The following is a 27,848-nucleotide window of genomic DNA, read 5'->3' as shown; positions in this document are numbered from 1 at the left end:
GTTTTCCGTACCGCCGGACGTTACCAACTATATTTAGAATATAATAAGTCATATTTATTGAGGCAACCATTGTCAGTTGGATATTAAATAAATAAATACACTAAAATGCAGTGGGACACTACTGTGTGTCCAAACTGTCGGGGATCAACAGTTTGTGTCTATATTGAGTATTTACCTTTGTTTAATTTTCCATTCCAAGTAAAACAAATAATGGTAAATTAAATGTAGTCAATCAATTATAATTTTCTGGAAATTCAACGTGTCGATCCAATTCTACAATAATAAAACTATGCCCAGTCAAAATTAGACACGTTTCGGTTGGAAATATTCAAAGTTATTAAACTTTTCTGTAATGAAGAAAAAAAAATTGAATCTGCTAAAATAATAAAACCTCTCTAAATCTCACGCACATAAAGTAATTAATATCAAATGTTACTCAGATGCAATCATCTATCTATTACGTCTAACAGTTTACATATGTATATCAGTTATATGAAAATGTTTTTAGTTTTCAAGACAATCGGGGAGGATCATGTGTCCCCGGGGATCACGTATGTCCAGTTTCCCCTACACACTTGTAAGCAAGATTTTTTTTGAAAAATTACGTTAAAGCTCATCACTCACATTCGAGATCTAGTTTCCGTACAAAATATGCATGTACATACATTTCTGTGTGACTAACATCCCTGCCCACAATAATCTCATTTGGTTATTTGAAAACAAAACATCCTCCCGATTGTCGCATGATGAGCACGACCTTCATCAGTACAGGATTTTATTAAATGGAACTTGTTGTTCAATGCTTGATGCTACTACAGTTGATGCTCGCCTGTGAGTCATTTTGACGAATAAATATAGTAAAGGGGCAACACAAAGAGGTATTGATTTCCATTTCTTTTAGAACTGTGTTATTCTACCTGTTTTTTCACTAACAGCAGATAATATTAAATTTATTTCTAGAGGAAACATCAAATTTGCCTGGGATTTTAGTGTGATTTGTGGTAGTATAGCAGCAGCCATGACAGGACAATCAATGTTATTCCCCAGTCCCATCTTATCTCAGAAGCATTGTTCTGTATACTGCATGAATTCAATTTTGAAGGACACGTGCATGTGAAGTGTGCGATGAGTTATCATGAAATATTTCTGTTGGACGAAGGTAAACACATAGATACATGATGAAAAAACTACTAAACAAGTTTTTTATTAGTGTTCACGAAATTAATCTGGGATTCACCAGCGTTAATCGAGTTGCTTATGTAGAGTTTTTCATATAGGTCTTTGAAACATTAATTCAAGAAAAAATACCCAAAGATTCGTCGATATTGCAAATAAGCATGGGAATGAATGAAAGTTCACTGGGATATGATATCACAATCATTTCAACTGCAACCAGACTCAGTTTTGTTTTCCAAATTCGTGTCGGTTTGACTTCGTTTTCTCCACACGTACTGAAAACCGGTTAGGCAATGATCAGGTTCATCAGTCAACACATCAATATTCATCAACACCAATATTTTTGATTGCCTAATTTGTCAAATTCAATTAATCTTAATTCAATTTGCGTCTTCCAACCTATATTGGTGCATTCGTTCAGGCTGTTTTCTGGCGATGATGTTGGAATGTGCTTCACTCTTTTTCTGGCTCGGCTCTGTGGATCGCACTCGGTTGAAAGACAGACTTATTACGCATCGTGTTTTGTTTCGATGGCGTTGGCATTGTTTGATTCCAAACGAAGAATTATCAGGCGCCAACAAACGCCCGCTTTCGTTCAAGATGTGAGCAACTAGCAGCGTCACCGGGCGCTCAAAATCCAGTCAGACGTGATCGATAGATCAGTTGGGGAATGTGATCGAAAAGACAACACTGCACGGCGAAATCAATTAATTTTTCGAAGTAGGAGTAGAAAAAAATCATTTAGCTGCTTAAAAATATGTCATCAAAAATAAACAATTAGCAGCAATGCTTATTCTATCAATCGGTTTCAAATTTGCGTTGTTGTTGAGTAAACAATTATAGGTCGCTTATTGCTTGTCTCCCTGCTACTTGAGATAATGTGTGCTTGAATTACATTTCCGCATACAATAACTTCCCGGTCTCCACTGGTGTTTGTTGTGATCTCGGATCTTACGATTCATTGTGGAGTGGCGATTTATACCGGTCACATTGATAAACCCGTTCTGTATTTTTGATGCGATGCAAAATTAATGAGCTTCATCTTCTAGTTAATTTAAATGTGCTTCATGGTACCGCTTTGAATCAAATTCCGAACACCGGCGTTTTAAGCCCTCGAACTGTTTCGATCGGTTTTATATACGGAGTATCAAGATTACAAACGATTTAAAATGTTAAATGCTAAAATGACCATTTTAAAGCGAGTTTTCGGAATATGAGTCAGAACGGCACAACTTGTACTAGTTTTGTTGTGTCAGTTCAAATCATTAACATGATTGAGTCACCATCTAATTTTGAATATCAATAAGTCCAAAAATAACTACACCTACTTATGGAAATAATAAATATTTACATCCAGTTTGTTTGTAGATTCAATTGCGAAGTTCAATACGAAAGCGTCTCATCGACAACGGCTGAAAAGAGACTTCATAGTCGATGTCCTCTGAAGGCACCTTATCTTGTCTACACAGTAACAGTCGATCGATGTACAAATGACAAATGACCATTTGATAAATCAGAATTATTGCAAATAATATGAGTGTCGCAGGCTCATGATCTACATTGCATAAACAACAATGAAGTCTATCATTTAGTACGAACTACACTCATTTGTCAAAGCTGCAATCCATAAGTTACATTTTGGGATAAGTGAAGATTTTGGTACTCGGGTGAGCAGATACATTGATTGGGAATTCTTAATAAAGGCAAACACGTGGTTTCTGCAGAGGTTCTTGCTCCGGCTTAGGACTTTTTTTATGGGAAAGATTATTGGTTTGCTAAAGCATGCTATATACTTTTACAGTGGAGCCTCCATGAGTCGATGTTCTATGACTCGATATCGACTCATGGAAGCAAATTACGCCATATTAAAAAATATTTTCTGGGTTACTTAATGGTCCCTTCAAACAACTTCTCAAAAATTCGATATTTCCATGAGTCGATGGTTCAATATCGACTCGTGGAGGTAATTTTCGGGTTGATTATTTTCTAAACTTAACGACGATATGAATACAAAACAGTATAGCTTGGCATAGAAACTATACGCAATGTTGAAATTTTGCAAAAACATGAGAGCATCAAAGTATGTGGACTTTAGTCACCACTAGTTACATTTTCTCGACTTAATCAACAAAAGTCTTCTAAAAACATTCAAATTATGTGCACACTTTCCTTGAACGAGGTCAACACATCTTATTTTCACTTCCTCCGAGTCGAACAGAAAAATAACAAACTCACCGCTTGCTTCGAATTTATTTATAAACATAAAACCGAAACGCACACTTTCCGTGGCGAGTAAGCCACCCCCTGATGGTTCTGAAAGCTGAGCTGAACACTCAATCGAACGAGTTCATTCTTATTTTTGTCAAATCTAAGCATCGACCCAATGTTTTTCGTTCGCTGTGAATTTTATTCCACCCCGCGTATAGTTTCATTAGGACGTGATAACAAAGAGAACGCGTGTACGTTCATCAACTGGTGTTGATGTCTCCGAGTTGTTTGTTGCTGCCCCGCGTTTAGTTGACCTAGATTCGACTGCGATATGATACGCACAAAGCGTGACCGAGTCAAATCTATGCGCGGTTGATCGGTCCTATAGGAAAACAAATTTCGATGGGAACTTAATCAAAAAACAAAATCGTCCACTTGGCGCACTTGAAATTTATGTTTGTAAACATGAAAGCCGTATAGCATCTGGTGGAAGTGAATACGTGACTTTTGAAATAAATGTTGTCGACGTAGACGGCTTAGTAGAACGCACTACTTGATAACCTTCTGGGCATACCTAGTGAATAGCGGATTACGGATTGCGCCCAGAAGTGATATCCGAGGACTCGATACTCAGAGACACAGTTACCATGCGGTAACTTTATAGGTGCCGGGGCACGTTCACTTACCGGCAGATGTGACGTTAGTCTTATTGCGCTTAGCACGTGTCAACTTTTGTTCACACATTCATCCACACATAAGCTAAATGTTAATGCAATTAAAATATTTAAAGTCCAAACAAGCAACGACATCCTCACAATACTTATTGTGAGACATGCTTATCATCCATTTTGGAAATCTAGCAGCCTTGTCAATTTCTAAACGTAGTAAACGGTAGAGAATCTTGAAGGCGAAATCTACATATATAGCTATATATGTGGACAAAGAATCAGAAGGAATAAATTTTGGCTGTTACGCCCTTTTCAAATGTTGGTCTAGAAATGATACATAAATTGGTTTAGTGATTGTAACCGAAAATATCGAAAGAAAATAAAGAAAACATTTGAGATTTCTTAATGTTTGGGATGCAGAAAACTATAATTTAAAACCAAATTTTCAAAACGGAATTATCTGATTTTGTAAAGAACGGTGTTGAAAGCTCACCTACGCAAACTAATATCATCAACAGGCAACATAAGCCAACTACTCTAATGATGGTTGATGTTAATTTTTAAAGGTGTACTATCAGATTACCGTTTTAATCTTTGTTAACATCAATCGATTTGAGAATTTGTCCTTGTATTATAATACTCGTATCATATCTAAACTTGACGGGATTATCATACCGTCGAAAAAAGTTTGAGCGATGAAATTCATTACTCCGAATGACTCTGAAAAAGTTGGAAAATACACTCGAACGAAATTAGCAAATGTCCATCAGCTGCCTGACTGATTACCGGAGGTAGTTTACCTATTGATTGGTACATTGTTTGTCTCCCTTGGAGGCGACCTATCAGATAAGATAAACTCCTGCATCTACGATGTGCGATGGAGTAAACAGTTCGGTATCGCGTAATCACGCAACCAGCGGCACCCGTTCCCATCGTCGGACTAACAAAAATCATATGTACAATCTGTCCATCACTAGATTAGCATTGTATGTTTTCTATGATAGACTTACAGTTCCAGGGGAATGACAAGTTGCTAAGTAGGCAAATTTTCGGTTAAATTAGATATATTGTAATTGCGTTAATTTCAATCCGATTTTCTGAAAACCAGAGATGACTGAAATGGAAATTGAAAATGAGAGTTAAAACGTGCCATGTAATGATGTTACAGTCATTGAATTGTCTTCGTAGGCCCATAGTAAGCCCTATGACATTGAAGCTTCTGGATTGTTTGTTGTAGAATATTTTATTATGCACTCATCATTCAAAACTTGCTCAACCTTTTTGAAATGCATTGACAAAAACATTCAGAACGCGAGCTTTCACACGCAGAAAAAGTGTTCCCGAATTCGTGAACCAGCAAAACGACACCGTGGTGATGGATTCGGGAACGTTCAAGAAAATGTGACTGATGTTCCCGGATCCGTGAATCAAAATACACCGTGAACTTGTTAGTTCACGAATTAATCAACGCTTTTATTGATAAGGAAATAATTATGAGCTTTTTAGTGGTATGTCTTCACTTGTCATAAGACAAGTTAGTATATTATCCCATTTAATTCCACCACATGAACCGTCTAAGACGAGCTAAGTCCTCTCCATTTAATTCCAGCAATTATTTTGATATATTTGCAGATACGTATTTCGACCACAACTGTGTGGTCGTCTTCAGTGTCTCGTATTTGACTTGACTCGAGTCGAGTCAAGTACGAGACATTGAAGACGACCACACAGTTGTGATCGAAATACGTATCTGCAAAGATATCGAAATAATTGGTGAAATTAAATGGAGAGGACTTAACTCGTCTTAGACGGTTGAATACATTCCACTAAAATATCTTAAAATATTTTCTCCACCACTTGATTGTAACTTTATACTGAAAAACAACTTGAAAAATTTCCTAGACCGAACCGGCAATACAACTCAGCCACCTCCAACATGGTCTTGCCGTGCTTATCTCATATGTTGTAGAATGGTTCGATAATAATATCCTTGGAAATATGATTAAAAAGACAATATTTGAATAACCACTTGAATGGTGGAATCCCATAGTTTTTTAAGCTAAGTTAATTCCGCATTTGAGCCATTGAAATTAGAACATGAAGAATATTCATTTATTGCATTGTATTCACAAATAATAGTTTTTAAAATAATTGAAAGACACAACTCGTGAGTGACTTTTCACTAAGGGCTGATATTGGATTAGAATTTAGGTTCTCTTTGGAAAAGATAAAAAAAAGTTGTAGGTAGATTTTTTTGAAAATACCTTAGAAATGAAATACAAGAAGCTTTATTCTCACTTAGTTGAAATTTTAGCGATGCTTTAATGTTGGATAATGAACGACGTACGACGTATTGACAATTAGGCTGACCATACGTACCGTATTTAACGGGACAATCCCGTTTTTTAGACTTTATTGTGCTGTCCCGTCGTAATCTAGAAAATCCTCAATTTGTCCCGTTTTTCCACTGATTCTTCCAAAGAGCTCCAAAATATTATTCAATATTTTAAAACAAATTCAATATTTTAGCCAGAAGTCTAACGTCAAATACAAAGATAGTGGACGAAACTCATTAAAAAGTGTAAGATGTTATGTTTTCAAAATAATGCTTACGATGCCGTGATGTATTTTGTGTGGATCGACTTTTCTTAAGGTTTTTAGCAGTTAATGACAACAGGTGACAACGGGAGATTTTTTCATAAAGTTTCATTTCAATGACTTTATTCTGCTTATTCCGAAGGCATTAAAATTTGGCAAATTTCATCAGCTGATTGAACGGAACCGGTAACTTGGTAGACAAATATATCCTGAGAATCAGGTCACGCATCAACGTCAATAAAATGAAGCGCAGGGACAGACATTCTAATTTCCAGATTAAGTTCATTTGCGATTTTTTCCCTTGTGAGCAGGTAATTCTATTTTTTTAAATTAGTTTTACCTCATATTTTTGACTTTTCGAAACATTAAGAAAAATTCGAAGTCTTTCTGAATAATTCTGAATTTTTTGAAATCATCTACTGTAAAAAACAACGAGAATAAAAAATAATTTATAAATCAGCTGAAATCGAGTTTAATGCAGTTTTAATCTGAGGGAAAATTTGTGTGGATTTTGGTCCTCACGTACAGATCAGGCTAGTTTAGAGATCAGGAGTTTGTCTGCAAATTTCGCTTCCATATGTGTGGACGGGATTTATGGGATTCCGTTGTAAAACATTTGAACTTCGGCCCTATTTAAAACACAATCCTTAGCTAGGATTTTTTTTTTACTTTTTACGACGAATTTGCATTTGAGTCCCGCCTTTTTGGAAGCACATGGGAACAAAATCAATTGACGAGATTCCCGAGGCGTTAGCCTACTGTTGGCGTCATTTAGATCAAGCTCTTGAATGTTGTCACAAGTTCTTTGACAGGTCCCGTTTTGGAAGTGCGTTTGTCCCGTTTTTTCACCGAAATGATCTGGTCAGCCTACGTATTGATCCTTGTCTCGCAGCTTTAGGCTCAAATCATTGAGATGTTGGTGATGATCAGCTCGGGCTCCAGAGGAGAGCCAGCCTAGGGCTGAAAACCTCTTCAATAAAGACCAAAAATAATAATAAGCTCAGGCATTGGCTTAATTTTACAAATAGACATAAGTAACAGATCAGTTTTTTACCTGTTCAGCCGATTTTTCAACTGCAATCAACAGATTTTATATTGATTGGATCGTTCACCATTTTGAAAAGTATTACTGATTCAAAGTGCCACCCTTCCATTTTAATCAACATCTTGAATAAAGTCTCCAGGCAAATTTCCAACCAAATTCATGAAGATTTTTCGAATCTGTAAAACTTTCCAAACAGCTGTTGTTTGCCGTAGAGAACTTTTTTCAAATTTTTACTGAGGTCTGTTGGAAATATTAAGCGAGCATTTTTTTTGGTTATGGCGAGGAGCATTTTTTATCCATCACTTTTTCTCGGCCTTGGAAGATAAACGAAAATTTTGACTACTAAACGAAAACCTTTTTCGTTTAATCACTTTCTCACTCACTTTTTGTGAGAACGAGTAGAAAAATTCTATGGTGCGCTGATGGGAGTTGAACCTTAACAATAAAAGCCGTGGGATGCCCTTACTCTAGCAACAACATTACGCTATCTGCATGTAGGCATTAGGTTACAGTGGCCAAACGATTCGGAAACAGTGAAATGGAGATGGTGATGTTGATTTATGTAAGAGAAGCAAAAGTTACAAACACAAATGATTTCACTTGAAAAAATATAACTGTTAAATGAAAAAAAAAATGACAAAAAATGAATATAATGCTTAAAATCAACACTTATAAATCTTTGCAGACCATGAGAACAATGTATAAGTCTTTAACTATTAAATGTAAACTAATTTTATGCCATCAAACTCGAACGCATACATTTACGTTTATTGCTAACTATTAACTTTTTAAACCAGCCGCACGTCCAAGCAAACAACAAATTGCCCTACGGAAAACGTGCCGCACCGGTACGATTGTGACAGAAAATCGATACAATTTTGAATCATTTGAATCATCTGGATCTGCAGGATATAGTAAATGTGAGAAAATTTTAGATTTCCATGATATACGGAATCAAAAACATTTGAAGGTGGAAGTTTAGGTCATGACAATGATCTTAATCAATTCCAGAATGAGATATCATAGAATGAAATAAATGAGATATCAGAGAATGCCCCAAACCTGACTATCTGGAAATCTACTAAATCAGGACAACTTCTAAAACATCACCATCTTCATTTCACTGATTCTAAACAATGGTTGTTCAAACTGAATACTTTCAAAAGACAACGGAAGCGAACAATACTCAGTAGACAAGTTAGGAATATTTCGTTTATCGAAAAGTTTCCACAACTAGAGCAGAGATCGAACAATCGCGTCATAATATATTGCATATTACCTAACTCAGTGAACTTAAATAAAAATAGAGCATACCAAAACGATGAGATGTACAAATTATGTTTACGTCACTGAACAATATTATTTAAATCAACAGCTATGCATCACGTTTTATACTTGAACACTTTTAACAAAACATTGAAGACATTTTTAAGTGGAAAGCTAAACGTGTTTCTGCGGAAGATACAGAATTGTGTTACGTGGTGAGATTAAGTGAAAGAATTTATGTGTATAAAATTTTGAATTGAGTTTGAATGGCTTTATTCAGCGACGCAGTCAATTTTTTTTATGATATGAAAATTGGAAATATTAAAAATTCATTTCGAAATTCCATGAAATTTCGTTTAATTTCGTTAAAAGCATGATTTTTCCGTCAAAATTTTTGAAATTAAACGATACGAAACGAAATCAGAGAATCATATTTCGCCATACTAAAATTCCGCGAAATTCCGCGGAATTTCGTTTCGAATGCCTTAAAACTAAATTTTTCGAAATACCGCATATGCTTAGTTTTTATTTCCACACTTGCATAAAGCAACTGAAAATGAAGTATGGATCGTCAAAGTTTTTGCATTCCCCTCCCTTTTTTAGAATTACGTAGTTTTCAGAAAAATAAAACCCCTTTCACATACAACGAAATATTCCAGTATTAGCACTTTGGCAACTCAACCAGTAGATGGTAACAGATTTATATTAGAACTTGTTATTCTGTTACGGCATTTTTTTTAACAGAGGTTGTTATAAAACCTGTACCATAAGTACACTTAAACTAAGTGTGAAGTAAGTAAGTAAGTGTGAAGTAAAATTAATTACTATAGTAAAAATAAATAACAAAAAATGTAACAACAGTTCTTCTAGTTCTAACAAAAACATGTAATACCTACGGATCCAAGGCGATCACTGTCGGCGAGCGAAGTAGCTGCTTCTGGCGACGCCAGTAAAGCAGGCTATTGTTTCTGCTGCTACCTACAGCAGCAGCACAGATAAGTGGCAGATTTTGTTTTATTGTTCTCCCTTTTGGAGCGGGACTGATTGAAATCAATTGAATTAGTTTTTTTTTCTTATTATTTTTTTTCTGATTTGCTAATAGTTTTAAGTTAGTATAAGACAGAATTGTCCTTCCACCTCTCGGGGTGAGAATGGAAGCAGAGACTATGGGAGGTGGTGAGCCACCAAAAGAGGTTCGCACACGGTTTTACCAGGCATCTTCGCCTGGCCCTTGGGTTGTTTACTTTCGGCAGAAAGCGAAAAGCCTAGATTTTCTCGGCATCAAACGAGACTTGACGCGTCGTTTTACGAAGCTTGAATTCAATCAAATCAACAGAAACAAGCTACGCATCACCGCACCTACATACCAGGTGGCGAATGAAATTGCTGGCGACAGGGCGTACAACATTGAATATTTAGTTTATGTCCCTCGCGGGAGGACAAAATAGAAGGTGTGACCAACGCAGCGAGCTTAACTTGAAAGGATGTGCAAGCAGGGACAGGTCGCCTTAAAAAAGACACGCAATCTACCGTGGATATCCTGGACTGCAAGGAATTGCATTCAGCAACCACAGTAGATGGTAAAAAGGTATATGCTAAGTCAGGCTCGCTTCGGGTGACGTTCGCCGGTTCGATGCTCCCAAAATATGTAGATATCGAGAATATGTTGTTTCCGGTGCGTTTGTTTGTACCAAGGGTATTTAATTGTACCAACTGCAAACAATTAGGTCACACTGCCGAGTTTTGTGACAACAAACCACTTTGTGGTAAATGTTTCCAAAGACATCGGGAGGATACCTGCCAGCAACAAGCCACAAAATGTGCTTATTGTGGTTTGGATCCTGCCCATGGTTTGCAAGATTGCCCGGTGTACAAACGACGCACCCAAAAAGTGAAGCGCTCGTTGGTACAGCGCTCCAAGCAGTCTTATGCGGAAATGGTTAAAGCGCAAGACACATCCGCCACTGCCACCGCAAAGACTGCTTTTTCAGCTGCCGTTCAAGTAAGTGACTATTATGATTCCATCTCCATTGATGAATCGGACTCTGACGCAGCCGACATGGATGATTCTTCGAAGGTACACGCGCCCGAAAAGAGGAAGCAACCGTCTTCCCCGGGATCGCGCCGAAAGAAAACAAAGTCATCCATAAAGGCTTGGCAAAATCTGAAGGTAATGGGGATTATTTAAAATCCTGAAGCACTCAGTCTTCACTGCAGATCCCTGCTGCTCTAAGACATTCCCGCCATTGCCTAAAACCGATGTTCCTAAGAAACATCCGGCTAGGATTATCAATGAAAAGGAAAATGCTACTCGCACTTCCGAAAAGAGAATCTCGTCCAAGCGAGGATTGATATCCTTTAAGGACCTCGTGGACCGCTTTTTGAATCTTTCAATATTCCGGATTCATTGAGGCCAATCATTGACCTCTTTATTCCAACAGTAGAAAGTTATCTGAAGCAATTGACTGTTTCATGGCCCTTCTTGCAGAAATTGTATCTTTCGATGGATAATACGGCCATACAAGATACAATCACTGTGCTGCAGTGGAACTGTCATAGTCTAAAAATAAATTGGACGTGTTCAAGTTTTTGATTCGCAATTCCGATTGTGATGTATTTGCTCTCTGTGAAACATGGCTTTCTTCTGAAGATGAAATCAACTTCCACGATTTTAACATTATTCGCCAAGATCAGGATGATCATTATGGTGGCGTTCTTTTGGGGATCAAAAAATGCTACTCCTTCTACAGAATTCCCATTCCGACTGTTCCCGGCTTAGAAATCGTCGCATGCCAAGTAAATGTGAAGAATAAAGATCTTTGCATAGCTTCAGTGTATATTCCTCCAAATGCCTCTATTAATCGTCGACATTTTTGGAGCGCAGTCTCCCTTCTATCATCTCCAGTATTGATATTGGGTGATATGAACGCACATGGTATTGGATGGGGCGAAACGTATGACGATTATAGAGCGCCTATTTTCTATGATTTGTGTGACGATTTCAATTTGAATATTTTGAACACTGGTGAAGTAACTCGAATAGGACCAAATGGTCAACAAAGCCGTATTGATCTGTCTTTATGTTCTAATTCACTATCGTTAGATTGCACGTGGAAGGTTATCCAAGATCCCCACGGTAGTGACCATATGCCAATAGCCACCACCATTAAAAGTGGCTATCAACAATCTGAGCCAGTTAATGTTCCTTTCGATCTCACGAAGAACATTGACTGGCAACAATTTGCATCGGCGGTAAAAATTGGTATTGAATCAACTGATATTCTTCCGCCGCTGGATGAGTATCGATTCCTTACCGAATTGATTCATAAAAGCGCACTGGAAGCTCAGAAACGACGCGTTCCAAGTACATCTGTCATAAGAAGACCAGCCACTCCTGGATGGGATGATGAATGTACTAAGTTGTATTCTGAGAAATCTGATGCCTTCAAGGCCTTTCGTAAACACGGAAGGTCTGAGCTTTTGAAGAGTGTTTGAGGCTTGAAAGAAAACTCAAAAATCTTCTCAAGGCAAAAAAACGTAGCTACTGGCGACGTTTTGTCGAGGGACTATCACGAGAAACCTCAATGACAACACTTTGGAAAACGGCCCGCAACATGCGGAACCGCATTTCCACCAATGAGAGTGAAGAATACTCCAATCGATGGATATTCAACTTCGCAAAAAGGTCTGCCCAGATTCCGTACCAGCAGAACCGCTATTTCGAGAATCAGTCAATGATCCCGGTTCTTTGGGTGGACCATTCACAATGCTGGAACTTTCTATGTCTCTTCTTTCATCGAATAACTCTGCTCCGGGATGCGATAACATCAAATTCAATCTTCTTAAAACCTCCCAGATATCGCAAAAGACGATTACTTGACCTGTACAACTGTTTCATGGAGTACAACATTGTGCCACCTGAATGGCGACAGGTCAAAGTAATAGCTATTCAAAAAGCCTGGGAAACCAGCGTCTAATCACAATTCATACCGACCGAATGCCATGCTATCATGCATGAGAAAGTTATTGGAAAAATGATCCTTTCAAGAGTCGACCATTGGGTCGAGCAAAATGCATTACTGTCAAATACTCAGTTTGGGTTTCGAAAAGGTAAAGGAACAAACGATTGTCTAGCGTTGCTCTCTTCAGATATTCAGCTGGCCTTTGCGCACAAGGAGCAATTGGCTTCAGTATTCTTGGATATTAAGGGCGCTTTTGATTCAGTTTCCATAGAAGTACTGTCAGACAATCTGCACAGTAGTGGATTGCCCGTTATTTTGAATAATTTCTTGTACAATTTGTTGTCAGAAAAACAAATGAATTTCACACTCGGCACTCTGACAACTTCCAGAAATAGCTACATGGGCCTTCCCCAAGGATCATGTTTAAGTCCCTTGCTTTATAATTTCTATGTTAAAGATATTGACAATTGTTTGGAAGGACAATGCACGCTCAGACAACTTGCAGATGATGCCGTGGTCTCTCTAAGAGGTCCAAGTGCAGCTGTCTTGCAAGGACCATTGCAAAGTACCCTAGATAATCTGACTGTTTGGGCCAGACATTTGGGGATCGAGTTTTCACCGCCAAAAACTCAGTTGGTTGTGTTTACTAAGAAGCGGTACCCTGCTCAACTGAAACTAAAGCTGTTGAATGATGACATCAACCAATCTTTATCTTCTAAATACCTTGGGGTCGTGTTTGATTCTAAATGCACCTGGAGACTTCATATTGAGTATTTGATAGAGAAATGCCGGAAAAGGATCCATTTTCTACGTTCTATCTCCGGAACATGGTGGGGTGCTCACCCGGAAGACCTCATCAAACTCTATAGAACGACTATTCTCTCTGTTTTAGAGTACGGCTCCTTCTGCTTCCTCTCAGCAGCTGATTGCCACCTTATCAAATTGGAACGAATTCAATATCGTTGTTTGCGTATTGCCCTTGGCTGTATGCATTCAACGCATAACATGAGCCTGGAGGTGCTTGCTGGAGTCACTCCTTTAAAGCACCGTTACTGGGAGCTCTCATTAAGAATACTAATCAAATGTAGAACAAGTAACACACTTGTCTTACACAACTTCGATAATATGCTTGAACTGGTTCATCGGTCAAGACTCTTAAGAGTTTATCTCAACTACATATCGTCAGATCTTTGTCTTCCATGTTATACTCCCCCTCGAGTTGACTTCACCAATGACAGTTTCTCAATTGAATACGATCTGTCCATGAAACACGCTATTCAAGGAATACCAGATCATCTTCGAAATCTTTCAATTCCCTCCATTTTTCTGAAAAATATGAACATGTCAATTGCAACAACAGATATTTCACTGATGGTTCTCGCATTAACGGATCCACTGGCTTCGGTGTTTTCAATGTAACTTCAACCACCTTCCGAAAACTTCAGGAACCGTGTTCGGTTTATGTTGCTGAGCTGGCAGCAATTAACTTCGCTTTGGGGATAATTTCCAATCAGCCCGTAGACCATTATTTCATCTTCTCGGATAGTCTTAGTTCTATCGAGGCACTCCGGTCGATGAAACCTGTTAAGCACGCATCTTACTTTCTTACAAACATAAGAGAGCAGATGCGTGTTTTGGTCGAAAGATCATTCAAGATTACCTTTGTTTGGGTCCCTTCTCACTGCTCAATCTACGGCAATGAGAAGGCAGACTCGCTGGCAAAGGTGGGCGCACAGGAAGGTGAGGTTTATGATAGACAATTCTCGAGCAACGAGTTTTTCCCATTAGTCCGTCAGAGTACTCTTCAAAGTTGGCAAAGAAATTGGACACACAACGAACTTGGACGGTGGCTATTTTCTATAGTTCCAAAAGTTTCTGGGCGAGCGTGGTTCAGAGGTGAGGACTTAAGTCGAGGCTTCATTCGCGTGATGTCGAGACTTATGTCTAATCACTATTCACTAAACGCACATCTGTACAGAATAAACCTTGTCGATAGCAACTTATGTAGGTGCGGAACCGGTTATGATGACATCGATCACGTAGTTTGGTTCTGCTCGGAAAACGACGTCTTCAGAGAGCAATTATTGGATACCCTAGTGGCCCGAGGTAAACAACCCTTCCAGGAGATAAGAGGTGTTTTGGGGGATCGTGATGTGGTCTATATGCAAGCCATTTATAGTTTTCTTTGTTCCTCTGACATAAAAGTCTAATACTTTTGTTTTTTTTTCTTTTCTTCAAAGTTTTTTTTTTGTTTTGTCTCTGTCTGTCTGTCCCGTAGAGCGCTGTAGCTCTGGCCGTCCGGAAGATGCTCCCATTCGAACCATTCTTCGAGCACGACGACAACCCACATCGTCCCCGACGCCAAATGACCGGATGAGCTGCTGAAATTCCTTGATTATGATGATTCCCTGATTCCCGAATCCTAATCCCCGTCCATCCTTAAACATTGTAAACCTAACCTCGAGTCACCACGAGTACGTTGGCTTATTTCCCTTTCTTACTAATTTAATAATAAGATTATGTCGATTGTACATATCTCAAAGAAACGTGGCTCCGTAAAGTGTTATACACGCCTGAGCCTACCAAATAAACGAAATTGGAAAAAAAAAACATGTAAATATGTTTTCAATGGAACAAAAATATAACTCGATATGTCACGAGAAAAGTGATAAAAATACTTAGAATTATTACAAATTATATAATTGAAAAGAACAAAGTTATCACTGTTTTTAGTACTATTCGTACTAATTATATCACATTTTGTTATAATCTTGTTATGACATGTTTTGTTTTTAGATTTGGATATCCATAAAAAACGCAATCGGAATTTCGGAGGCAAATCCATCCCTCTGATTATAAAAAAGGATCAGGTCTTAGACCACATTTTGACCAGATTTTATAAGGCCTTTGATTGAACCAAGTGAATAATCTCATTTGTATCAAATTCCAAAGCAAATATCGAAAATAAGGCATTAAAATGTTTAGGTCGTCAATGCATGTGCACAAATTGCTGACTGGTGGCCAAACTTGCGTACAGTATTCGTTGGATGGATCGAGGTTTTCTTCAACCTGTGACTACAATAAACGCGACTGGAAATATCCTTTCTTTCTTGTATTATTGTTCTTTAGCTTTCATGCTGTGGATCGTGGGATAGGTAAATTAAAAAAAAATGCTCTGCTACATTTTTATTAATATTTCAATGTATGTATATAACCTATTATAAAATATATTTTATTAGCTACAATAGCCGTTCGATAACTGCAAAATGTTTACTTTTCAGTTAACGAATGCCGTTCAATAACTGCAACGCCTTCTAGACGTCAAACGGTTGTCAATCGACGTCAGATGCAATAAAAGTGCATCTAAGGATCTGTCTCAATTGGATAATTAAACTGAAATTAAACTTAAAAGTGACATTTCAATAATTATCGAATAACCCTGCTCGCAGAGCAAGATTACTTTTGACAGATATCGAATCATTTTCCATCGATGTCCTATTAGAATTGCTGGGTAGCACCAGCCATTCTTATAACGGGGTGATTTTTTAATTTTCGAACTGTCACTTTTAAGTTTATTTATCCAAATGAGACAGACCCTAAATGTGCAACGCAATGCAGCTGAGTTTGACACCAGTTTGAAGTTAAGCGGTCCGATAACTGCAAAACTGTTGCAACTATCGAATTGCAGTTAAAAAGCATTGCAGTTAAATGACTTGCAGTTATCGAACGTCTACTGTACATTCATCCCGACCAGTAGATGGTAACAGATATATATCAGAGCTTGTTATTTTGTTACAGCAATTATTTTATAGCAGGGGTTGTTAAAAAAATGTACCATTAGTAGTTAAAGTAACAAAATTTTATCTAGCTTAAACAAAATCGTTACTTAATATGTTTTCAATAGAACAAAAATATAACTCAATGTGTTACATGAAAAATGATGAAAATAGCTATATAGAATTATTACAAATTATGTTATTGAAAAGAACAAAATTGGGTAGAAACCTTTGCGTGGTGTGTTACGGTGTAAGATCTACCATGGTCTGGTCACATTATTGTCAGCTACAGGCAAATCCTGACCCAAAGAATACCTTCGCCAATATCCAACTCCGTGATATTTATGTGGGTGTCGCTGAGTCGGCGGCCTCTCATTAAGTAAGTACTATATCCACACTTCCTTCCCCTACCAAGTTACGATAAAGATGGGTATGGCCAGGAGTAGCAATCATCATGCTCTTGTAATTTCTATCCTAGATTGCAATTAAGAACCACACCCACCTTGATTTCGATAGCAATCTAATTAAGGATTTCAAAAGAAAAACAAGAGTATCACTTGTGTACAGTCTACGAAGAACACCGTAACTATGCTATGCTATGCTATTGAAAAGAACAAAATTACCACTGGCTGTGTTACAAGTTTTGCTCTATTGCAATATTATATCACATTGTGTTATAATCATGTTATGACGATCATAGAATATTCTTTTGTTAATCCGGCACAGATAATTTATAACAAAATTATTGCAGATATTTTTATTCTCAACACATATTGATATAAATGTGATATAATTTTGTTATGTCTAACTGATCGGAATATGATTGAGCTTTAAACCATAATTATTTTTTATACAACTTCAACAGAACGTTTTAGTTTGGGTTAATAAATCGAAAACTATTTATCAAATTAATCAAAAAATAGATGTTCTCTTCCTATGCTAAAATAAATATTGTCGATATGAAACAAACTTCAAGCCGGTTGAAATCGAAACGCGCGAAATCTTTGCGTAACAGACTACTTTCCTTACACCCCGTCAACACCGTTTCTCATACCTACTGAATGGCCCACGTTTTAGCAGCTCACACCACCACTAAACAACATCAACCAAACTTTTCAAGGTTCTTTAAGGTCAAGCAACTATTATCGTAACGAGATCGCTATATACTTTTACAAGCGATATTACTCAATCGCTCCGACCTGTTACTCGCACGATCAGTTGTTCGGGATAACTGTATTCAATATTACACGTTCTTATTGGTGCGTTTATGGAAATGATCCGTATTTAAAACCAACCACTACTGCGATGATCTAATTTCTCCCCTTTTTTCCCCCTCCACCCGCAGACGTTCTATATCGTTGGACACAGCGTCACGCCTGAGAGAAGCCGCCATGAGTAAGCTCATCCGCCAGGTATCGATCGAAACGCCCGCACCGAAGATCAAAGATTGCGTGTTCAATCTGGTGGTCCCGGTGCCGGACACACCGCCCTCCGGGGCCCGCATCCTGGTCGTCTACGCTGGGGCATGCTACCGTAAGAATCAGTCCACATCGATCTCATCGATCAGCAGTCAGCTGTCGGATACGGGTGACATTACCACGTCGCTGCATATGCTGGCCAAACAGATGCAGAGCGGCAACTGCTCCAGTATTAGCGAGGAAGGACCAGACAACACATCTTCTCAGGCTCATCAGACATCGGTCGCCATTCAGCACAATCCTGCCGCACATCACGGCGTGCGGGATGGGGCCCTGTTCCCTGGGTTCGAAGTAGCCGGCGTCATAGAATCACTCGGTAGTGAACTGAACGAAGACTGTGGCTTCAAGGTGGGCCAGCGCGTTGTGCTGTATCCGTACGAGGGCGTTCCCTGCGGCTACAGCGAACTGATGGTGGTTCCCGATCTGAAGTATCTGATTCCTATTCCGGACTCGCTGCCACTCAGTGTGGCGGCCACGTTGCCCACCGGTGCACTGCTGGCTCAGAGCGCCATCGTGTCGGCCCACACGATCGTGGACGATCTGCTGCAGAAGCGACCGAACGAGAAGGTGAAAATTCTGATCGTCGGCACGGGAGGTTTGGCGCTGTGGGCTATCCGGATTGCGGCGCAACACTTCTACACACCTGCCACCAAGGACAAGATTCAGATAACGGTGGCCAGCCTGCGGGATGAGGGTTTCGTTATGGCGAAGAAATGTGAAAAGTGAGTAGTGGTTTTGATTATTTGTTAGAAATAGTTCTAGTTCTAATAATATATACACGATTATGGTATGGAGAAAGTATAGAAATATGAGACGCAACAGTATCATAGACAGGGGAATGAAGCATCTGTGTTCTTTTTATAGTTTGGGCTGAAAAGGAAACGTGACATTTATGCTTCACTAACTTAATTGTTATAACACTTTTTTGAACAATTTGACAATATCTTTCTGGCAGTTTAAGAAAATAATTAAGCTTTTTTAGTAGAATGAAGATTATAACGTGGTTGAATTAAATGGAATAGTACTAAACTCGTCTTACGACAGGCAATTTTCTTGGGATTATTTTTTATACATGGCCATTTTGAGCAGGATATTACAAACCAAAGTTTAAAAAAAGAATTACTGAAAAAGCAAAAAATGTTTATTCTGATGTTTCATCAGCTCACAGGGTAATTTAACGTTCTGAGACTCGCATGGCTCCAGATCACTTCCTGATCACTAAGCCTGAAGGAAATGTCCTAGTTTTCTACCATGTTAATCACATGGAAATACTGTCATCAAACCCAGATGTTTATTGACATCGCAATCTTACAATCTTGCTGCCTTGCAGAAATTTCTTTATAGCTGAACTCGGATTTAGGCAAAAGTTTAGGTATTGATGGTGTTCGCGTGAGAATTTTTCACAGCTTCCTTGTGATTTATGAATGCTTAAATGATAGGTTTTTTATTCTGGGCTTCTTTGTCTTGAAGACTTCTCAATATGTTCTTTTTTGCTTCAATGTTGGGCTGTAATTACTTACTTACAAGGAATGTAATTGTCGCTGAAAAAAACAAGCGACAAAAGAGAATAGCGATAACTCTTTGTCCCCATCTGCAGAAGATAAAGACATTGTTGCGTTTCATTTTATTTGCAACAAACATGGAGAGGTAATTGTTGTGAACTTTTCAAACTGCGATAGCTTGTATATTTTAGAAGTAAAACGCAAATCATGTCAACAGATGGTTAAGTTTATGTCTAATCTATGATAACTGATACTAATTTAACCAAAAACATCATCAGAAACCGACTACTTCTCAAAATGCGTGGCAGGCGATCATTGTCCTATTCTGTTGCAGTTTGGGACAAACGCTTATTGCGAGTGGAGTTTGTCCCAACATTTACAAGAGAGGATAATGTTGTTGTCATTGGCAATGTTGTTATTTTACATTCCTTGCTTACTTATGAATCCTGTACACCTCCGGTGGTCCAAAGCGCCAACTTGGAAGATTTCAATTCTGAGCGATGTCCAGCTATCGCTTTAACCTGTTGCCAGGTTAGATTTCTGTCGACTTCTACCTCTGCTGCGATGTCCCGCTGGTTTACAGTCTAATGCTTGTTTACAGATTTCGTTTCCGCCCCTGTGTATAGTGTGGCCGACCCACTTCCGATACCGAATTTCTGTTGCCATCGGTGGAGCTTATTGTTTGAGATCCAGATCTGTTGATGAACACTTGCAGCCGTTGAGTGTTCTCCACTGATACACACCATGTTTCCCTAGCGTATAACAGCACAGATTTCACGTTAGAGTTAAAAATAAGTATTTTGATGCATTCACTTATCTGCCTGTTTTTCCAGATATTTCTTAAACTCGCAAAGACAGCCCTTGCTTTCTTGATCCGTGCGCCTATGTCGATGGGCAGTAATGGTGGGATATAATTCAAATCTCTGTAGTCCGTATCCACAGAGTCCTTAGTAGCTGTTGACGCACCGGTGCTGATAATGCATTTCTACTCCTTTAAACGGCCAGAACGAGGCATTTTATCATAGTTTGTTGGTGAGGGCTGCTTGTCTGGTTCTCTTCTGATCGTATTTGTATCAGGTTACGACAAGCCATGAACTTGTAACGTTTGCAGTGATGTATGCCTGTCTTTTATCGTCCATCACAATCAATCTTTATTTACTCCTTCGATAGAACTTCATCCTACCAAATAATTAAAATTTCCCAGTGCAGCATTCTAGCCGAAGCCTCTTCACCATATTGTAGTAGAATTTCTCTACTCCGTGATTTTTTTGCAATCGGCAGCTGAACTGTGTAGGAAAATCAATGCCCTCAACGGGAAGAAGAGGTCTCCACCTCGACCAACACAACCGCACCGCACGTTGACCGCAAGCGACGACAACACTGTGGGCACTGTCGTTCACTCACGCAGAAGAAGAAACAGAAGAATAAGTGCACCAAAGCAACACCTGCCGCGCATGAGCTTCAGAGACCTCTACCTATATGATCATCAGTACGCTGTAACTTTGGCATGAGTTGCTGTTTTTTCGTATTTCAAATGTTCGCGTCCCAACACATCCTCTCTATGAGGTTGTCTGGGGTCGTATCCATGCTGCTAACAAGAAGTGTAGGTCCGCTAGGGGTATTTTTTTTCTTGAGCAAGGGTAAACGGAAATTTGCAACCAGACACCTGGGGAGGTAACTCAGGTAGTGTGGGGATGGGTATGTCATGTAACTCGCCAGTCCGTACCCCCGGCCCGCAATTAAGCAATAAATCAGGGGGACTATTGAGAACGCTCACGCCTACAAACTTAAAAATTTTCGCCGAGATCTCAGTATTTTTTGTTAATTTTCCCGAGTTTCAGTAAACACGATTTTTGCCGAGATCTCAGAAAAAGTGACGTTTCATTTGCCGAGATACAGTCAATATTTTGGCGAAAATCAGTAATCAGTAAAATTTTCTGCCGAAGTTCAGTTCTGAAATTTACTGAGCTACAGCGGTGCCCGATTTTGCCGAGCTCGAGAAACAAAAAAATAGTGTGTACGCTAACACACTTGACGTTAATACACACAACATCGACTTCAAGGGTGGCTACCTCACCACCCGTCGATCGCAAGCTATGGTGGTAACCTAGCGGTACGTATCATAATCTCACGTTGGAGACGAGCACCCCGACAACAACCACTGCGCATGAACCGCAATGACCTCTATATCTACATATTGAGGTCCCCGCAGCCCACCCGCGACTTGTTGGTTGTTGGGGTGAGCAAAGTGTTCACTGCATCATAGGTGCCCTTACTGCACTCGTTGGTTTTGTTCAAGACGCCACCATCGCTGCAGTTTCGACATAATCTGTTGAGATGCTGTGTTCACCGCATTCCATATAGCTTTCTCCCGGCAAATCCTCTCGACGAGGTTGTCCGGGCTTGTATCCACTAATAAGCAGCATGCTATTGCGCTCTACCTCGAATCGCGGGCATGCCATCATCACATGCCCTGCCTATTCTACCTCACCTACACATTCTCCGCAGAGTCTGCGAAGCTAAACCTGTGTAGGAACTGTTTAAAGCAACCATGTTCAGACAACACCTGTGTTAGGTGGAAGCTGACTTGACCATGCTTCCTATCAACCCAGTTGGACACATCCGGAATTAGTCTGTGGGTCCAACGACCTTTGACTGCGGTGTCCCATGCTCTTTGCCATTTAAGCAACGAAGCTGCTCTCTTGACACGTCGCACTTGCACAGAGTCCCTTTCGTTGTAGCACTCCACATACTCCTCTAAGAGTGTGTCGATCGGCATCATTCCAGCTATAACGCAGACCGCCTCATATGATATGGTGCGATATGCGCTCGCGACACGTAGCCACATCAGCCGGTGTACTCTGATCAATTTCTTTACATTGTACTCGGCTTTTAGTGCTACGGCCCATGCCGGCACGCCATAACGGATGATAGACAATGCTACGCCAGCTATCAGCCTGCGCACTTGACTATGCACCGCCGATCTGTTGGACATCATTCGTGATAAAGATTTTATCGCCAATGAAGCCCGCTTACATGCATAATCGACGTGGCTCGTAAAATTGAGCTTATCGTCGATAATCACGCCCAGATTCTTGAGAGACCTCACGGAGTTAACTGTGCAGGTCCCTACTCTTATCCTCGCTTGCTGCAACCCATGGCGGTTATGCACCACCACGACTTCCATCTTGTGGTGTGCAAGGGACAACCGCCTCGAGTTGAGCCATTCCTCCACTCTGCCAATCGCGTATGAAGCCTTCAGTCTGACTTCGTCGAGAGTGTCTCCTGTTACCTCTAGTATTACGTCATCCGCGAAGCCTTCAATTTTCACACCGGTAATATTCCGTCGTACATAATATTCCACAGAACCGGTCCGATGATCAATCCCTGTGGAACACCTGCAGACACTACGATCGATTTTTGACCAGCATCCGTTTTGTATATCAGCACCCTGTTCTGAAAATAACTTTTCAGTATCCTGCACAGGTAAGATAGCCTTTGCGTAACCGAATCGCGGATTCCTGGAGCTCGACATTGCACTGCTCCTTCCGTGCCTCTACCAGGTCTCCCCCTTCGGTTATCTCAGCCCTGCCCTTGCACTGGTTGTTCGAGCCTGGGCGCAGGGGCTCTAACCTGAACCCCGTCACCCAGGACCTCCCCGTCAACTTTTATACTCGGAACTCTTCCGAGTAGCATCCCGCTTCAGACGAGAATCATCTCGCCTTTGCGCATTCTTCGGATGCAGTTGACATCCCTCCTAGACTAGAGAGCTTCTCGGTGCCTCTCATAGCTTTTATCGTCAGTCTTGACAATAATCGCTTCGCCTCTGTTCTTCCGCTTGTCGCTGCCATTGGAAGGCGCACCCTTTTTCACACGGGCTCTACCCTTCTTAGCAGTAACCTGCTCCGCACCTTTGGTCGCACTCCTTGCGGCCTGCTGACGACATCGTTTCGCCTTTCTTGGATTCACGACCTCCGTCCATGGCAGGTCTTCCTCCCGGCCTCTGGTATCTTCCTTGGTGGAGGTACCATTTTCCTCTCGGTCTTATCCACTCGGACCTTCTCGACGGTCCGTGCCGAGGCTTTATTGGCTACTTTCGGGTCCGCTTCCTGCGTGACCCTACTTAGCATAGGAGTTGCTCCGCTAATTGCCATACGCCGTTGAAGCTCTGCAGACTGGCTCTCCGCCAGCTGCTTCCCCTCTGTAAGGTGCCGAATCTTCGATTCAGCCTCCTTCAAGGCCTTCACCGCTTAGCTAACCGCCAACTCCTTTTCCTCAGTAAGAAGACGGATCTTGTGCTCCGCCTCCTTACTGATTTCCAGCAAAGACTTCCATTCCGATTTCGCCTCCACGACTAGAGCGCAGAGGGTCAGTACTGCCTGCTTCAAGTCCTTACTGTAATTCACCCGGTTGTCCAGGAAGGACATAATTACGTCCGATACGTCCGTAATCACTTCCATGGTCTGGACTCCATCATCCCCATGGTGACATCACCGAGTTCATGACTTTGGTCAGAGTGGGGCCGTCCATTTTGACGTCGACCGGCACCTCGTCTGACCCACCACGGGCTCCACCATCGCCTCCCCCCGGCGACCTTTGGGGTGACCGATCAAGGCCACTGCGCCTGGCGAAAGGATTCTCCTTGTCGCCATTCGCCTCACCTCCCTCCTTCAAGATTTTTGATTTTGATACGATCATTGCTGTTGGGTCCCCCTTGCGGCTGCTGTCGAATCCTGCTGGTGTAGTCGCCTTCGCGATCCCATGGTTATCTATACATACCTTGCGGCATGCAGGGAGGCCATGCGAGGGTTGACACTTTCGTCAGGAAAGAGCATCTGAGCCTACTCCCACTCAGCTACCAGCTAAGCGACAGGATTGTACCGCGTACTACAAGGCCCGCCACGGTTTTAGGGGATGGAAGACAGCCTGGCCATTAGCCCATTCGCCGTTTCAGGTCGGTGTCACCCAGCCTTACTTAGAATAACCAGACTACAAGCCCTCACGTTTAAAATATTTCAATATCCAGAGACAAAGTCCTATCTTACTGGGATCAACCCTGATGTGCCAGTGGCACTCCCGGGGCTTGTGCTTTTGAAGCGGCACACAGTCGCTTTGATAGAGTCTGCTTACGGACACTTGTGGTTTTTTTTGGGAGGGATTTAGCAGAGCCCACTGCTAAATCCCACCACGTCCTAGGCAGTTCTCCCTGACTCGTAGACAGCTGGGGAGGGGTCGTCAAGCCCTTGGACACTCTCCAACCCTCCATCCTGGGTATTTCCCCGCAATTTCTTCCAGCGCACTAAAAGCTGAGCCATAGGTTCCCTCGGTAGCATCATATAAACCAAAGGAACAACACATCTATGATTCTTTTCTCCTACACTTCTGCTACACTTCTTTTAAGAAAAGTGTTGTGAAGCCGTGTTAAAAGTTGCATCCATAATTCAAATTGCCGATTTCGATAGCATTTGGATGTCTTTTGCCGAAACAAACAAGGGAGCATCCATAAATTACGCAACGCTTAGTGCGGGGAGGGGGTTGTCCCAGGTGTGACAATCCATATAACATTTTTAAATGATTTATACAAAATAGTGACAAAAGGGAGAATGGGGGTTGAAAATGGCCAATTTTTGCATTACGTAATTAATGGATTTTCCCCCAAGAGGATCTTACCATCACTGCAATCAACTACAGACTGCAAGAAGAGCTCCCCATCCAGATTTACTTTATAGGGTTCGTTGAAATGATCGAAATCATCACATTCCAGTGGCTCTGGTGGCATATCACGACGTCGCCGACGATGTATTATGTGGCGTTGGGCAGATTTGCTGATCAACGATTGGACGTTTAAAGAGAATATTCAATTTACATAAGCTAATAGCCTTTAATCAATATTTTCCTTCTCAACTTCACATGCTGTTCTTTCTGATTAAAACTAAGAGTAAAATCTAGAAGATCCTAAATCAGCATTAGAATATAAGAAGGAAAAATTATCAATAATTCGAAATTTTGATAGTCACCTCAGGTTGTGTTGATTCCGATACAGTTCAGATAACTTTATCATGTTTGTCTCTGCACTTCGCCGCTCGTTGAGAGAACAGAATGGATTTCCAGCGCATTTGATTCGTGGTTGTGGATTCCCGATACAGATATTACTTCATCTCCTTTGTATTTTATGTAAAATCAGTTCATTCGGACGAATGGCTTTCGGACGAATGGTTTTCGGGCGATCGGTATAGAACCGGTACCGATCGCAAGTCTCCACAATGACCTCTCAATTAGAGGTGTGCACCGCCGATATTTTTACATCGGCGCACCACCGGACAGTGGCGGTCCCTCATACAAATCACGGACAAAACCTGAGATTGTGTTCAAAACTTCAACACAGAGTAATTTTGAGGTTAAAATGGTTATCCGACATACTTTATGTTATCCAAGGGCTTCCGCAAGCCCAGGGCCTAGGATCTAGAACAAAGACGACATCCTCATTCTAACATTGCACCAGTCAATTTCCCGCTTTGGCGCAGCTATGCGCAATTCACCACACTGACCACCGGAAAGTAGACAAAAAATAGATTTTAATACATTTAATACCAGGTCTTTTCGAGTCTTTCCCAAAAAAAGTTTAGCCAAATTTCATTTTCTCATACATATTTGTTCGGGAGACACTTTACGGAATGAACTTCAACAAGACACCAAAAATTTAATTTGCAAGCTACAATCAAAAAATTTTTGAACATTCAATATATATGTTACATTAAAAAATATAGGCTTCATGAAAATCACGAGAAAGTGAGTGAGTTTTTGTCCGGCTTTCCGCCACTGTGCGCCGTTTGAAATTTGTCACGCCGGTGGTCTTTAATTTTCCACGCCGATTTAAGAAGTCCGCAGAATTTTCATCACGTTAGAACCCCAGAAATTGTTCGTGGAACTATCAATGATTGCCTTAAAAATTTCATACAATTTCTCGTTTAAATTTCAAATATCTTTCCGTGAAAATTAAAACAAAATCAAATATAGAATTCAAAAAATTTCCCGTTGAAATTAAAAAAAAACTGTTTGTTTATAAGGCCGAAAGTTGTTTGGTCTAATATATCGTTGGACCAATCAAACCATTTGGCTGAAGCCCATCTATTATTTTGCCTAAAACGTCATTTGATCGAACAACTCTTTTGGCTGAGAAAAAAGATGGTCGAATAGCACAATTGGCCGAAATGGTCGTGTGTCAGAAAGGGCCATTTGGCCGAAATGGGTATTCGGCCGAAAGTGTCGTTCGGCTGAATTGGTCATTTTGTCAAAAAGCTGTGTAGCCGAATAGTTCATTTGGCAGAAATTGCCGTTTGGCCGAAATGGTTGATTTGCAGAAAGGACATATCCGGGGGCAAATGAATTGCGTTTGATTCGGACAAATGGAATTTGTAACTTGTTGTTCAACCAAGTGGCATTCGAATAAATAGCTTTTCGCCGAAAGCATGGTCGTTTGGCACAAATGCCATTTGGCCGAAAATTAAATAACATGGACGGATGGATATTTTTGACCATATTATCCGTTCAGTAATCAACATTTGACCATTAAACCAAACGTCATTTTCGACCATTTAACCTATTCGGCCAAACGACCATTTCAGCCAAACAACGGGTTAGGAAGGAGTTCTTGGAAATTCCAAATTGCTTTATTGGAAATTCCAATGAATTCTCAATACTTCAAAATATTTGCCATGGAAATCTCAAGATAATTTTCAAATGAAAATTTTGGAGAAGCTCAGAGCATTTCCAAGAGAAGTTCATCAGGTTATGTAGATATTTTGAAAACCTTTTGAACAATGCAGAAAAAAAAACTTTAAGATGATTATACAACAAAGCCAAAAATCAACCATCTTGTAAACTACCTGCTTTTCGCAGTTATTTTCCAAGAGCACGAGTTGAGAGAATCATAAAGCATATATGGGGTGGAACAATGCCAAATTATTTGTTCCCTTATGCTGAACAATCGACTTAAATTTGAACGCTGTATGATTAATTTTATTTTATTTACCTTAAGAAACGAATGTAAAAAAAAACTGCACGCCGAAAACGCCGCCACTGCCGACAAAAATTCTGGCAAATGTCGCCACCGCCACCGATAGGCTACTATCACAGCTTGCAATCATTGGGTGTTGAGGTTACCACCCT

The 27,848-nt window shown here is 40.3% G+C and overlaps 1 protein-coding gene across 4 annotated transcripts in view; it reads left to right on the top strand.

The window, feature by feature from the left end:
* Positions 1-27,848, top strand: part of LOC134212956 (quinone oxidoreductase) — a 115,873-nt gene that overhangs the window by 79,443 nt on the left and 8,582 nt on the right. For all 4 annotated transcript variants that reach the window (XM_062691350.1, XM_062691351.1, XM_062691349.1 and 1 more), the window contains exon 2: positions 18,045-18,899. In XM_062691350.1, coding sequence (XP_062547334.1) covers positions 18,091-18,899 — 809 coding nt within the window. In that variant the 5' untranslated portion in view covers positions 18,045-18,090. The remainder of the gene's footprint in view (positions 1-18,044; positions 18,900-27,848) is intronic.

The sequence above is a fragment of the Armigeres subalbatus genome, chromosome 2 (assembly GCF_024139115.2).
Source record: "Armigeres subalbatus isolate Guangzhou_Male chromosome 2, GZ_Asu_2, whole genome shotgun sequence".
In the NCBI taxonomy this organism is placed as follows: domain Eukaryota; kingdom Metazoa; phylum Arthropoda; class Insecta; order Diptera; family Culicidae; genus Armigeres; species Armigeres subalbatus.
This window is presented reverse-complemented; position numbering and strand designations above follow the sequence as displayed.